The following is a 13,786-nucleotide window of genomic DNA, read 5'->3' as shown; positions in this document are numbered from 1 at the left end:
CCCAACTGCCACCAGGGAGCGGGAAGCTGCTACTAGCGAGCGAGGAAGCAGGCCCTTCTGCGGTCAAGCCCTGGGGGAGGCTGCAGCCTTAGGAGGGACCCAACTCTGAGATCTGAAACAGCTGCTGTTTTAAGTTGCAAAGTGTATATAGTATTGTGCAATAACAGGTAACTAAAAGATTTCAAAATATTTTTTAGAAAAACTTTTATTATAAAATACAAATAAAGGAAAACAAACACTGAAGAAAAACCAAGTCATCCTTTTACCACCCTGCCTTCCTATTATATAACCAGTTAGTGATTCATTCTGTCATCGTTTTATTACACGTCGGGTGTGTTACAGCCATGAACACACCCGTTCACACTTTCCTACCTTGCTTTTTTACTTTTACTTTTCTCAGGCTCACTATATTCTTTACTTTTAATGAATACATAATGCGTCACTTGCTGTGTGTCTATATGCCTGCACTTGTAAATAAAGTTTTATTAGAACACAACCATCCCTGCCCATTTGTTCATGTCCTGTCTAGTGTTACGTCTGTGCTGCGAACTGCAGGGTTGCCGAGCTGTGACAGAGATGACGTGACTTACAAAGCCTGAACTATTTATTTTCTGGACCTTCACAGAAAGAGTTTATTAAGCCCTGTCCTAAATTTCTAAGTGGTTTATAATTTGGGGTTATAATTGTTACTTAGAACATCTTTGCGCACATAACTTTTTATACTCTAGGCAACTCGACTGGAATATGTAACAACAAAGGTGGAATGTCTGAGTCCCCTTTGTCGAGACGTTTTCAGGCTGACCCTGTCCCCCGCTTCTCGTCTCCCAAGGCCGTGGTAACAGGAGGGAAAGGAGGCTCGATACTCTGTGGGTGACCCTTCTCTGCTCCTTATTAATCCAGACACGTAGCTTCACCCTCTGGATAAATGTATTTACAGTTTTCACTAAAGTAAACCAGAGAGGAAAGTAACAGTAGCTGCAACATTAAACACAACTGAGGGAAATTTTTTACGTCCTGTGGGATGAGACAGCGGACCAAAGCTATCCCCGTGGATATGAATGGCGTTCCGGCCACTGCAGTGGCCACAGGCACTGAGTGGGCTGAGAGGGCTCGAGGCGGCAGCCAGGCAGCTCAATGATGAGCCACATCAGATGGGAGGCAGGTGCGGGTGGGGGCGCCGGAGGAAACACGAGTTCCACCCCTTTTAGAACATCCAAGGCGTAAACCGGCATGACCGTAACTGAGCTGACTCCAGGTAAGAAAGTCTTAGAGCAACTGTCCCATATTTCTGAACAACAAAAAATTCTCCTATCGGGGAAAGTTTTATGGTTTAGGAGAAAACTATGGGATGGGACGAGCTGGGTCCACCCCGACCGTCTCGGAGATGAAAGATCACGCAGGTCAATGGGTCTCAGATCCAATCTCATGTGACCAAAGGTAGCCCCAAAGCATGGGCGTCATCTTCTAAGGGAAATATTCTGCAACATAAAACACAAAGATCAGGATGGACGCGTCCCAGAGGATAACGTAATTCCAAAGCAAGACTAGAAAGATACGTCGTGGGAGTATCCTAACCACGCCAACAAAACACGCACAGACGTCGTACAGAGCACATTCATTTTATAAAACTACGGCTGTAAAAACGTCAACCGATTTAACACACCCAAGGAAGTGGCTGTTTGGTTAAAAAATCACTGGCCTTGTCTCCACCTCAGTTACTCATCAAACAGTAAAATGCACCGCAACTTCAGGAAGTTCTCTGGGAAACTGAAATTCTCTGTAAGGAAATTATTTCCACGGAAACTAAGAACACGTCACTTTGAACAAAACGTAGCAGCTTTCTGAGGTATGAAAAGAGCGCCATGACTTTTCCCGAACCCTCACAGTGCAGAGGAAGAGGGCATCCTGTGAACGGCTCGATCCGGTGAGGACCCTGCCGGACCCTGCCGCAGGTTCTGTTTACTGCCGGGGCCCCAACACTGACCTGAGGGTCTGGCAGCACAAACCCATCGGTAAGTCTGTAGTAAACGACCGTGGAATCCGACTCCACTATGGCCAAAGTAAAGGACATGGGCAAGTCTGGGTCACCCTGCAACTTTCGAGACGCCTTCAAGATCTCCCTTATCCTGAAAAGAAAGTCACAAGATATAAGATTCACAGTCCCTCAATTAATAAGGTCAAACACTGGGAAATCTTGGGGAAGAGGCAGGCAACAGCATGATTATATCTATAATGCTGACTAAGAAAATGCTGAAGACCCAAATAGAAATATTTAAAGTCATCTCTCACACAGAAAATCCTAGAAAGGACCAGCCACTTCTCCTTAAAAAAAATAAAAATTATTTACTTATCGAGAGAGGGTAAGGGAGAGAGAAAGAGAAAGAGACCTCAATGTGTGGTTGCCTCTCACATGCCCCCTACTGGGGACCTGGCCTGCAAGGCAGGCAGGTGCCCTGACTGGGCATCGAACTGGTGGCTCTCCAGCTTGCAGGCCGGCACCCAATCCCCTGAGCCACACCAGCCAGGGCAGCCCTTCTTTTTTGTATGTGCCCCTCTCTCCTGATCTTCCCACTGGAGAGTTAAACTGGATTTCGGGACCCGCAGACTAGACATCAGCAGGAAGCGTGCAGCGTGTCGAAACTGGCCAAGGGCCGTGAGTGTCCCCGTTCCGATTCTCCTAGTCAGTATCTTACTGTGAAACAATCTGGGGTTGAGGTTAGTTTTTTAAAAAATAGACTCTAATAAATATTTCCCCGATTGTGTTCATAATTACTACTGTTAAGTGGCTATATAACAATTCTACTGCAGGTTTCCAGGCGAAGGTGATAATAAAATAAGCTGTGAAAATCATCTTTCTGTGAAAAGCATTTGCTCCTTTTTAAATATCTGTTGGGTTTTACCAAGTATTAGAATTATTCGATCTGAATATAGGTATTTTTATCATTCTCAATATGTATTCTGATACATCATAAAAGCCAAGAGAAAAATACAGAGAAAAATTGAAATTTGGGGGTAAAATTCCATATCAGGAATTTTCCATATTCCATATTCACCAGCTCCATATTCACCAGCTCTCTCTCATGGCACTTGGCTGCGTTTACGCAACAGCATGCAAGCTACAGAAAGGTCTGGAAACCAGCAAGCAAGTTCTAGTCAGTCTTGCTGAAGACAGAGGCCTGATCCTGTCTCAAGACATCTGAAACAAGGAGAGAACGGAGAGGACCGAGGCTGGACTCGGCTGTGACCCCACCCGACACCTGCCTGAGCCGGGTCTCCATCCCGCCTGCCAGCAGCAGGAGAGGGACACTGCTCTGGGCGAGGCGGCTGCCACACCACTCTCTTCCTCGAACACCATGCCCGACACACAGTGGGAAGTTCTAAGCTATGTGAAGACCCAGGAAAATGTGCCTAAAAACCAGGAGCCAAAAGTCTACCTAAAAAGGCCTTCAGAAAAGTAAGGTTATTGAAAAACTGAAATGCTAAAGCTTAATAGCTAAGGGCTCTAAAATAGCTATTGTACATATGTTATCGTGTTGAGGGGAAAAAACACAAAATGGCTAAAAGACAAAAAATTTCAGCACAAAAAAATGGAAATTCTAAAGAAAATGGACTTGATAGAATTTTAAAATATAGATTTTTAAAGTACTTACTAGACTTAAGGATAGACTAAACTTGGCAGAAGAAAGGATTAGCAACTTGAAAACAGTCATAACCTCCTAAAGTCAGTACAGAGGAAAAAATGAATATAAGAATACACAACACGAGAGGCCCCCGGTGCCACCAGCGAACAAGCTGCCCCCTGTGTAACGGGAATCGCAGGAGGAAGGAGAGAGAGGACGGCGTTAGTCCTAGTCCCTCTGGGCTGCTGTGAGACCACAGCTGGTGAGCAACAGAAATGTCCCTCTCCTGGTTCTGGAGGCCAGAAGTCCAACACCCAGGCCCCAGCGGCCGTGTTCTGGTGGACGCCTTTTTCCTGCTTCACGGCAGCAGGAAAAGTGAGGACCTGTGGGTCCTCACAGGATGGGGGGGGCCAGGGGATCTCTGCGGGGGTCTTTGGACCCCCAATGCTAGGCTCACCTTTGACGGCTCCGCCCTCATGACTTGAGCACCTCCCCAAGGCCCCGCCTCCTAATGCCATCCTCTTCAGGGATCAGAATGTCAGCACATACAATTTAATATTTAATATTTACCTACATGTTTAATATTTCTGGTATCTTTCATTTCCTCAAGTTGTCTCCAATATCACTTCCTCCTCCTTCGTGGCCCATCCCCCCTCCCATCCTTTGTGTGAACAGTCACATTTATTAGTTTTCAATATGCCGTGAGCCTTGTCTGCTGATTTTTGATAAATGTACCAAGGCAATTCAATGGAGGAATTCTTTCAAGAACTTGTGCTGCAACACGAAGACCACGCACCTCTCTGTCCACACACAGGAAGGTCAGTGAGGGGCGGACATGAGAGTGCTTTGCAAGCCGTCCAGCAGTCACTCAATCCAGCGCCTAGACCAGTTTGCTACCTTGCAAATTGGGACATATGTTCTTACCCACCCCCTCCCCTTGAAAAACAATTTCTACCCATGTTAAATTGCATGAAAATCAGGTCGATTCCTGGTCACGGCAGGGATTTACTTCAGAGAGAATCAGATGAAGCAAGCACAGGTGTCAGTGAGAAACCCCAACTCAGCACCGATGGGAAGGGGCAGTGTGAAGGCACGGTGGCACTCTCAGGTTAAAGGTCAGCTTCTTTAACCCCCTCACTGGCGGAGCGCGACAGGGCGGGAGACAGATGGAAGGGAAAAACCGTTGGGGAGAACTGTCACGAATCTTCCATTTGTTTGAATCGGAGCGCACATGTGTGTGTGAGTGTGCATGTGTGTGTCCTAAGGTAAGCTGTGTGGAAATTCTAGCCCGTGTACCGAAGTTTAGGATAGAAATTTCCATCTCATTCATGTTTGTTTCCAGAGTTCTTGGATATAAACAGCAGAACATTTTCCGACTCCATCAGAACACCCGTGTGGGAAACCCCAACATCTGAAAATCAGCTCCGACTTGTAAAGCCGGTTTGTCTTCCGAGTTGAGAGAAACCACCGCCCAAAACGAAGTGGAACCTCCCATCTCTGAGCCGCACGTCCTGCCTGGGAAGGGTCTGGGGCGGGGGTGGAGGGACACCAGGGAACCCTCTGGTAACAACGCGCGAAAGCAGTCGACCTGCCTCTGGTGCTCGGAGCACACGTGCGAAGTCCCACAGAGACCTTCCGGGCTCTCCCCGCCTACTGGTAACAGACTTTTAAAGCAAGGCCGTTGTCTTTCCCATTTATAGGATAGTGATAAACTCCTTAAAATGTCTGCACTTCCTTTAAGTCAACAGACTGTGCTGCTTTCTCAATCTAACAATAATAACAACAAGTTTCCAATGTTCTATTTTAAAAATCACACTGACAGTAAAGATGCTGAGAACGAAGAATCACTAAAATACTATAATCTCACATACCTTCCAACAACTTTACAGTGTGAAATCAGAAATCATAAAACAAAGTTTCCTTATATGCACATTTTTTAAAAGCTCAGTTATTTAGAAAAATATTGTAGTGATGTTTCATCACACAAATCCATAGTAGTAATCTGGATAATAAAATTGTTCATAGTTCATATTTGGTATAAACCACTTATGAAAAACACAACCTATGTATCAATAAGAATTTCATATTTTTAGTTTATTACATTTCAAGAGAAAAACCCCACTTGAAGAAAGATAAATCAGTAATAATCGGTTGTTTCAAATGTACCAGAATCTGATGTTTGCAACAGGTTTTTCTTTCCGTAGCTGTTCAGAGAGGCGCTCAGCACGCTATAAACAGAGATCTGAAAGTTCAATAAAGCTGACTTGAGCACGCCTGCGGCAGACAGACAGGAAACACTGTGTGGCTACCGCCCCTCCTCCCACGCGCCTTCTGCAAGTCCCAGCGTCCAGCTTTCTGTGCGGCCCTTCAGCGCAGCCCGAGGGACCTCGGCACACGTGGAGGCGCACACAGACGACGAGAAGGTTGATGGCAGCGCTACTGTTAACTTCAAATGCTGCTGAAACAGCACGCACCATGGGTTAAAATTACTATGAATTTCAACCCCCAGGAAGCACTCGCTCCTTCTGTCTTCTTTGGTGCGGCCAAACTGGCACATGCTGTACGCTCATCAATTAAAGACATCAACTCCTTGATTGGCCTCATTGTATTATTTCACTAGGACACTCCACAACCCAACTCCAAAACACAAGGCAAATTTCGACCGGTGCCCAAGAAGCTGTATTCATCTCATTCCTGAAGAAAAGTTTCAAGGATAACAGACGGCCTCCTTGGGAATCTCGCCAGGGACTTCCTAGTAAAGAAGCAAGGTGGCTAAACTCCAAGGGGGGCTTGTTGAACAATTAGGCGCTTGTGTGACCGCTCGCCCCAGTGGGAAGCCATTCTGCTTGTATAAACTGCAAGCTCTTTGTGTGTGCGTGTGCATGTGCATGTGCATGTGCATGAGGGTGCAGAGGATAAGAGAAAGAGAGAAGCTGCCAGAATTGGGGATTTCACCAGCACTGGACTCCCAACAGAGGCAACATAAGCCTCGGACACGCAGGGAAGTCAAATGACAGAGATCATTTTACCGGTTAGTAAACTAGGCCTCAAATAAATAACAGACATTAAATGAGTTTGTAATAAAGAATCTACTTTTAAAGAGTGGAGATATTTTTCAATTACAAGGAAATAATGAATAAAGTATCCTTCAAAAAATTATCACATTTCAGGATAAATTGCATAATTAAGAACATCTTTTAAAAGGTTCTAAATACAGTTAATAATACTATATTGCACATTTGGAAGTTGCAAAGAGAGTAGATACTGAAGTAATTATCACAAGAAAAAAAATTTTTGTAACTACGTAAGGTGATGATGTTAACTAGACTTACTGCACTGATCATTTTGCAATGTATACAAATATCGAATCATTATGTTTATACATGCAACTAATGTTATATGTCAATTATACCTCAATTTAAAACAATGAAAAGTTTCAAAAACGTTCTAAAGAAGAAAATCAGTCAGTTCCAGCAGCCCCTTACTCCACCACTATTGAGTCCTCCTCCCCAGACACTGGGGGGGGGGGGGGGCGGCATGGATGAAAAAGAGTTTCTCTAAAAGGTCAAGGGGCATTGTCACTGTTCTCCTTCCTCGGTAACGTAGTTCAGTTACAGTGTAAAGTGTGGGAAACAGTGATAGATCTTGCAGCAGATGGATTTTGCAGACATTCTAATCTTTATGAAACTCTTAGAAGACTGCTCGAGCACATCCTTGTTTTCCTGAAGATCTGATTTAGCAAATCTCCACCGCAGGAACCTAGCAGTCTCAGAGAGCACGTTTAGCCATTCAACAAACACTGATTTAACACCAAGTACCAGGTACTAGGCTGTGCACTGGGGAAACAGCAATGAAGAGAACAAAGTTCCTGCTTTCAAGGTTATTTTCTACCAGAGAAGGAAGACAGTAAACTATATATATATATGAAATATATGAAATATACTCAGTAGCAATAAATGTGATAAGTGTTATAAGGGAGGACCACTTAGTAGTAAGGGGTAATAGTATAGCCAAGAGAGTCCTGACCAAACAAATGACAAGAGTCTTAAGGCTTTTTAGCCTTAGGGCTGCTGAATTAGCAAGTGACCAATTTGGTATATGGAATATTGAAGCCTTTTTCTAAATTTCTAGAGTAATATTCAGATTGGAAGATGCTAAGAAAGGGGAAAGCTTTCTCTCGGATAAAATGGCTGAAGTACCCACACATCACCAGAAATCAAAAGAAACGCCACCCATCTGGGGACCCCGGGTGTAAAATGGCCAGTGGAGGACTCCGCCCCCACACAAGCTATCTACTCTCCTTTGCCAGGATGAAAGGGCCCTTTATTATGCAGTCAGGGTGAACAGGGTGAATGATTCACTGGCATTACAAAAAAAGGTCTGCAGATCATTTTAAAAAACAGTTGTTAGCTGTCTCTGGATTTTATAATTTACAAAACACTTCACACAGCTTTTTAAAAATTAACAAAATATGTATAAACACAGATAAGCTTAAAATACAACAACTGCGGTTTAGTTTTCAGCTTCTCTCTCATATATTACCAAAGAAACTGAACTGACATTGCAATTGGGATACAACACAGGTTCCAACGGGGAAAAAAAGGGAGTACAAAACAGAAATGCATTTTCCTCGTAATTTGCTATAGGTCCTTGTGTGAGTTACTAAAACATTTTCCCATTGATGACTACTGTGATGCTAATATTATCACAGAAACCTGAGACCCTCTCTCCCTGACTCTGCTGTGACAGCCCCTCCCAGTCAGGAGCACTGAAGGAGGGGCAGTGGCGGGGTGGCCTGAAGATGCTAATCCGGCTCTCAGAACACAGATTTGGCTTTGCCTGCGATTTCAGCACTGAAAATGGCCCTGGCATTCATTGGGGTTCCTCTGCTTGTCTCATCCTAATCAGAGCTCTCTGGCCTCTATGAACTTATCAATACGATTTTAGGCCAGTGCTGGGTCTGGGGAAACCAGTGTCCACCACCTCTATGGTCCCCTACCAAGTGAGCTGCCTGGATTCTCAGATTCCCTTTAGTAGCAAACAATCTAGAGGACCCTCCACACGCATGTACAATACAAACACATAACTTAATACGATCTGTTTAAATGTGACCTAGCAGTTATTTTACATGAGCATGAAGTGGCATTTTTAGATGACAGAACAAGGGATGCATCATGTCCTTAGAGAAACATTCACAACCTCACTCTCCATCAGCACAGTTCTCCCACCAGACAGTTGGATGTGGGCACTTTACCAACTCTGTTCTCCCACCGGAGACCAGCGAATAGTATTCAGCCAATACTGTCACAAGGGGGCACTGATGGCATCAGCACCACAGTCTGCGTCCCTTCCCCTAGCTCAGCACCGACAAGGCGACAAGGCGGAGGAGCTGGGGACCTGGTGATGTCACTCATTTCACTCCACACCAGCTTCTACCCGACAGACCTTCTGAGACTTGAAAGCTATGTCCAAGTGTTTCCACTCTGAGCCCATGTGAGGTATGAGTGCCGCACAGAAGACACCATCACAAAGCACGTCTGCTCAGAGCATCTCGTTCTCTCCCCGGCCGCTGTCACACAGAGCCGCTCTGTCACACAGAGCCGCACAACGATGACGGACTCCATCCGCACTCCTGCCGGCACCACACATTTTCAGTGAATAAGATCACCAGGTGCAAAGCCCGGGACAGTAAGTGGGACACGGATATGAAAACTGTGCGGTCAATCTTAGAAATTCAGATGTAATGTGAAATGTTAGCTAGAACTGTTACCTTGTAAGGAGTCTGCAAATATATATATATATGGCAAGCCACTGTGTCACTCAATAGTCGAGATAGCCACTAAGTGGTTTTAAACTAGGATACAGTGAGATTATTTATTGTCATCACAGGGGAAATATTTTATGACTCAGTTGAAGTTAACTATGTGAATGACAGAGTTTAGTCCGGTTCTACACACTCGGGTTTCAATGGCGGGGACGGCTATCATGCCTCATATGCCATAAGCCCTGTGGAAATAACATGAACTTGCCCTTCCAGCAAAATGCTGACTCGTCTGGCTTTGTATACTACCCAAACTCCCTCGTCATAAAGATGTTGTGTAAAGTTGTTGAGGACTAAAGAACATTAAAAAGCCCCACTGTACTCAAACAGCTAAGCAGCACAGTCTAGGGTAACAGTTTACAACTGGTGTCTCAGACTGGTTGTGCAGTGGATGGAAAATAATTTGTTTCTAACAATGAAGCATCAAAGTTAGCATGTTATCTTTGATATAAAATCAATATAAATTGCTATTCCCTCTAGTAGATCATCCTTTTCATCCACTCCCATTCCATCATGCTTTCTTTTTTAAAAAACTGAATACAACTGACGTATGACATTGAGTGAGTTTACGGCGTGCAGCGCAATGAACTAACACCCCGGGAACAAAGGCCACAGTCACCTGCTCACCTGTTGTGGCTGAGGGAAGCACTGACGGATGTCGGCACCACGGTCTGCAGCCCTTCTCCTTCTATCTCGGTACCGACAAGGCAGATGAGCTGGAGGTCTGGTAACCCCACACAGTTCACCTCATGCCAACTTTTACCTGCAAGAGCATCAGGAAGTGAACAATGTTTACAAAAAATCAAAGATAAAAATCCTAAACTTCTACCTAATATTCAGCTGAGCAAACCTCTCTTACAACACTATCTTCTCTTTATATTTTAATTTACCTTCTCTTTTACTTATTTTGTTATCCAGTAATTTCCAATGTAAATGAAGACATTACAAGACTGATGACATTAACAGCAAATGCATAAATGATGGCTTATTATAATGTCAACAATGCTACAGCCAAACCCAACTCCCCAGCCTTCTACCACGGCCCCAATAATGAAGCAATATAAACAAAAACTTACTCTCCATGAGGTCCAGGTACACCAAGAATGCTATATAGACTTGGGTAGCATCTCCTATATCTAATTCCATCATTTCTAAATACTGAAAATCAAAATGTAATTGTTAAACAGGGAAGAATATTTTAATATTTTCTTTCACTCAATGACTATTTATTAAATATATATAATGTATAAAACTCCAGACTAGATACAGTGGGATTTACAAGGCAATATAAAGACCTCATCCCTGCCTCTAAAAAACTTGGAATTATTAGGGTAAACACATTGCCTACTTGCAACTGTTAAGCAAATAACTATACATGACAGAAAGTGATTTAAACATCAAGTGAGCAGAATTAAAAAAAACATGACAGAGCCCTGGCCAATGTGGCTCAGTTGGTTGGAGCACTGTCCCATAAACTGGAAGATCATGGGTTCCATTCCCAGTCAAGGCACATGCTTAAGTTGTGGGTTTGGTCCCTGGTCAAGGCACTTACAAGAGGCAACCAACTGATGTTTCTCTCTGACATCAATGTTTCTCTCTCTCTCTCTCATTCCCTTCCCCTCTCTCTAAAATCAATAACTATGTCCTCAGGTAAGAATTAAGAAAAACATCCCAACAGCTCAGAGGAGCTACGCTCAGGTGGCTTGGCTGGCAAATGTTTATGGCAGAGCTGGTATTCAAGATGGGCCCTGAAGGACATGCATGATTTGAATAAACAGCACAGTCACAGCAACAGTGTCACTAATCACACAAAGCGGGGACTAAGCCACACATATTCAAAGGCCCATAAGGAAATCTATCTGCCAGGAGTAGAGACATCATTCATTACATTCTCGTTGGGGCTACTAGGAGCCTGTGTTCCCCTGGTATCCTATTTGCACATGGAGAAAGTCTGCTAGAATACCACTCCTGGCCTCTCTCTCTCTCCTTCTCACTCAAGAGTAGGAGTTAATTAATTGCTACATTTTAAGGAAAGGATCAAGCAAGGTACTGCTGCTTTCAGATTTGCTGGTCAGCACTGAGGGAACACTCTTCAAGGATCTTCTCCTGCAGGGAAAGCCTGAGGTTGTTGTTGCCCAGCTACATCAGTGAGTAGGTGGGTAAGCAGGGCTAATGCAGAGGTGAGGGACTGGCCCGCGTGGGGACATACCTGAAGTCCCATTCTCCTGCTGGCTTCATCATAAGTGGACAGGTGCAGGAGGAGAGCAGGGGTGTTATTAGTTGTCCTCCTCAAACCTCACATGTGCTTGACCACAGCAACAAAAAAGTAATTGGGGACCAGGCTGCAAGGCCTTGATAGCCAAGCTGAAAGTCTGAATTTTACCCATAAGGAAACACTGGGGACTTCTAAGCAGCAGAATCTGATGCAAGAGGTGTTTGAGGTGATAAATCTGATACCATGTAACTAGATGGACCTAAGTAATTTTCATATTGAATAACAAAAAGGCAGAAGTGGAAAAACCAAACGTCCAGTATCTTTTCTTTTTAAAAAATCAATTAGATCCTTCAAGAGGAGAACAAATAGAAAGCAGAGCCTATATAGTCATTAACTTCAAAGACAAAAAGTCTGCAAGTAATAGAACTGAATAGTAGCACCAAATTACAGATGAGATTTCTTACATTTGTTAGTGGTGTTTCACTTTTTAAAAACTTACATAGTGCTTACTATATGCAAAATGCTTTAATCCTGTAAATAACCCTACGACCTAAGTACTCTTGTTATCCCCATGTTACAGTTGAGAAAACTGAAGCACAAGATACACAAAGCTGGTCACAGAACCAGGATTCAAACCCAGGCAATGTGGCTTCAAGTTCATGCTCCTAACCACTACGCTGCCTCTCCATGTTTCGGTTTTTTATTTTAGGGAACAGAATAGCATCTCCCTGTTATTGTTTGTTTTTAAGGAGACAGAGCAGGAGGGTAACATTAAGCAAGAAAAAATGGGAAGGGATTAACTCTTCAGGCTTATGTCTTCAAAACTTTCCTCTTCTTGACTGTTTTTAGATGATTACCTAAGAAATATTGCTCTTTGGCAGAAGACTGCAATTCTACCAAAGTTACTAGGCCAGTCCCCCAGATTCCTACAAAGTCCCCATCCCCTTTCACTGTTCATTCATTGCCAGGGACAGTACTGGTATAAGGGAGCAATTTGCCAAGCAGAAGCAAGCAAGGAACTATCCTTTTCTCCCTTACCGCTAATACAGAAAAACACACAATGTGAGAAGTTCTGCTTTGGGGAACAACCAATTCAAACTTCCCAAGAAATTCGAAAAATTAGGCATCTGGCACTGCAGCAAAATCAAGACGCACACTCACTCTGGACCCACGGCTTAGTGCCCGAACCCTTATCACTACAGACTCCCAGACCTTATCTACCGCCCACAATCTGTTCTGCGTGGTCAGTGTGAGGATTAAACGAGACCATTCTCCAAATCAAGCCAAACTCAGACATTTAGTGGAGTGGCTACTGTTGGCCTTCGACCTGAGTGGGGCCGTGCTTGTCTCCACCTGCGGTTAAAAATGGCGATGGGAGTAAGGGGTAGTGTCCGAGCAATAGTTCAACTCATTGAAACAAACGAAAACAATACTGCTTGCAGTTTGGCAGTGTGCACGTGGGTCGCCTTCCGCGAGGGTCTCGCGAACACAGCGACCAGGCCCTGCAGGGGTGAAGGGTTAGAGGGGGGAGCGCGCGGTGGGGGTTGTGCCCGGGGTGGGGGGCCTGGACCGGCGCCACGCTCCTTTGGCGCCTCCTGACCTTTGGGTGCGTGCCCATCCAGGAGTCCTCCGGGGCCCATGGGTGGGCGCCGTCGCCGCCGAGAGCGCCGCCGGGTCTCAGACCGCTGCAGCCCGGGTCCGGCGCGGAATCGCCGCGCTCTTCCATGCCGGCAGGGGTGCGCGCACGTTGTGCACCGCGCCCCGCGCCCGGCCAGAAGCAGGGACGCGCGCCCAAGGGTTCCGCCTCCTAGCCGCTCGCTGCCTCTGCGCGGCCGGGCTCAGCTCGGCCCCCACCTAACAAAGGTAGCTAGAACCTGCCCTAACGCACTCCAGGTTTACTCTCGTTTATTCAGATCTAAGCAGATACTAGAGGGAAGAAGTTTCCTCACATCAGCGTTGTTTGCAGCTCTGTTGGGAAAGTAGGGAATACATAAGGCCTCTTTGCCTTCAACATTGAGTCCAGGTCTCCAGTTCTAGGGAATAGGAAGAGCCTCATTCAGTGCCTTATTATTAATCTTCAAGTGTAGAAGTGGGTGAATGTCCATAGAGAAAAGTGGAAAAAAGAAAGAC

The 13,786-nt window shown here is 44.9% G+C and overlaps 1 protein-coding gene across 14 annotated transcripts in view; it reads right to left on the bottom strand.

Moving 5' to 3' along the window:
• Window positions 1-13,399, bottom strand: part of TSEN15 (tRNA splicing endonuclease subunit 15) — a 48,997-nt gene extending 35,598 nt beyond the window's left edge. For 12 of the 14 annotated variants that reach the window (XR_008391307.1, XR_008391309.1, XR_008391308.1 and 9 more), the window contains exons 1-3: window positions 13,257-13,399; window positions 10,518-10,599; window positions 10,069-10,204 (exon numbers count right to left, since the gene is read on the bottom strand). Coding sequence is in view for 3 of the 14 variants with exons in the window: in XM_037145685.2 (XP_037001580.2) it covers window positions 10,069-10,204; window positions 10,518-10,599; window positions 13,257-13,382 (344 nt within the window). In the remaining 11 variants the exon portion in view is untranslated. Of the gene's footprint in view, window positions 1-187; window positions 1,479-1,984; window positions 2,127-10,068; window positions 10,205-10,517; window positions 10,600-13,256 lie in introns of those variants that run through there. The other 2 variants (XM_037145686.2, XM_053663703.1) reach the window with 2 other exon arrangements.
• Between the last annotated feature and the right edge of the window lie 387 nt (window positions 13,400-13,786).

Source organism: Artibeus jamaicensis, unplaced genomic scaffold (assembly GCF_021234435.1).
Source record: "Artibeus jamaicensis isolate MK-2021 breed Jamaican fruit bat unplaced genomic scaffold, CSHL_Jam_final contig_327, whole genome shotgun sequence".
Taxonomy (NCBI): domain Eukaryota; kingdom Metazoa; phylum Chordata; class Mammalia; order Chiroptera; family Phyllostomidae; genus Artibeus; species Artibeus jamaicensis.
The sequence above is the reverse complement of the archived record's forward strand: the minus strand, read 5'-3'. Positions and strand labels throughout refer to the sequence as shown.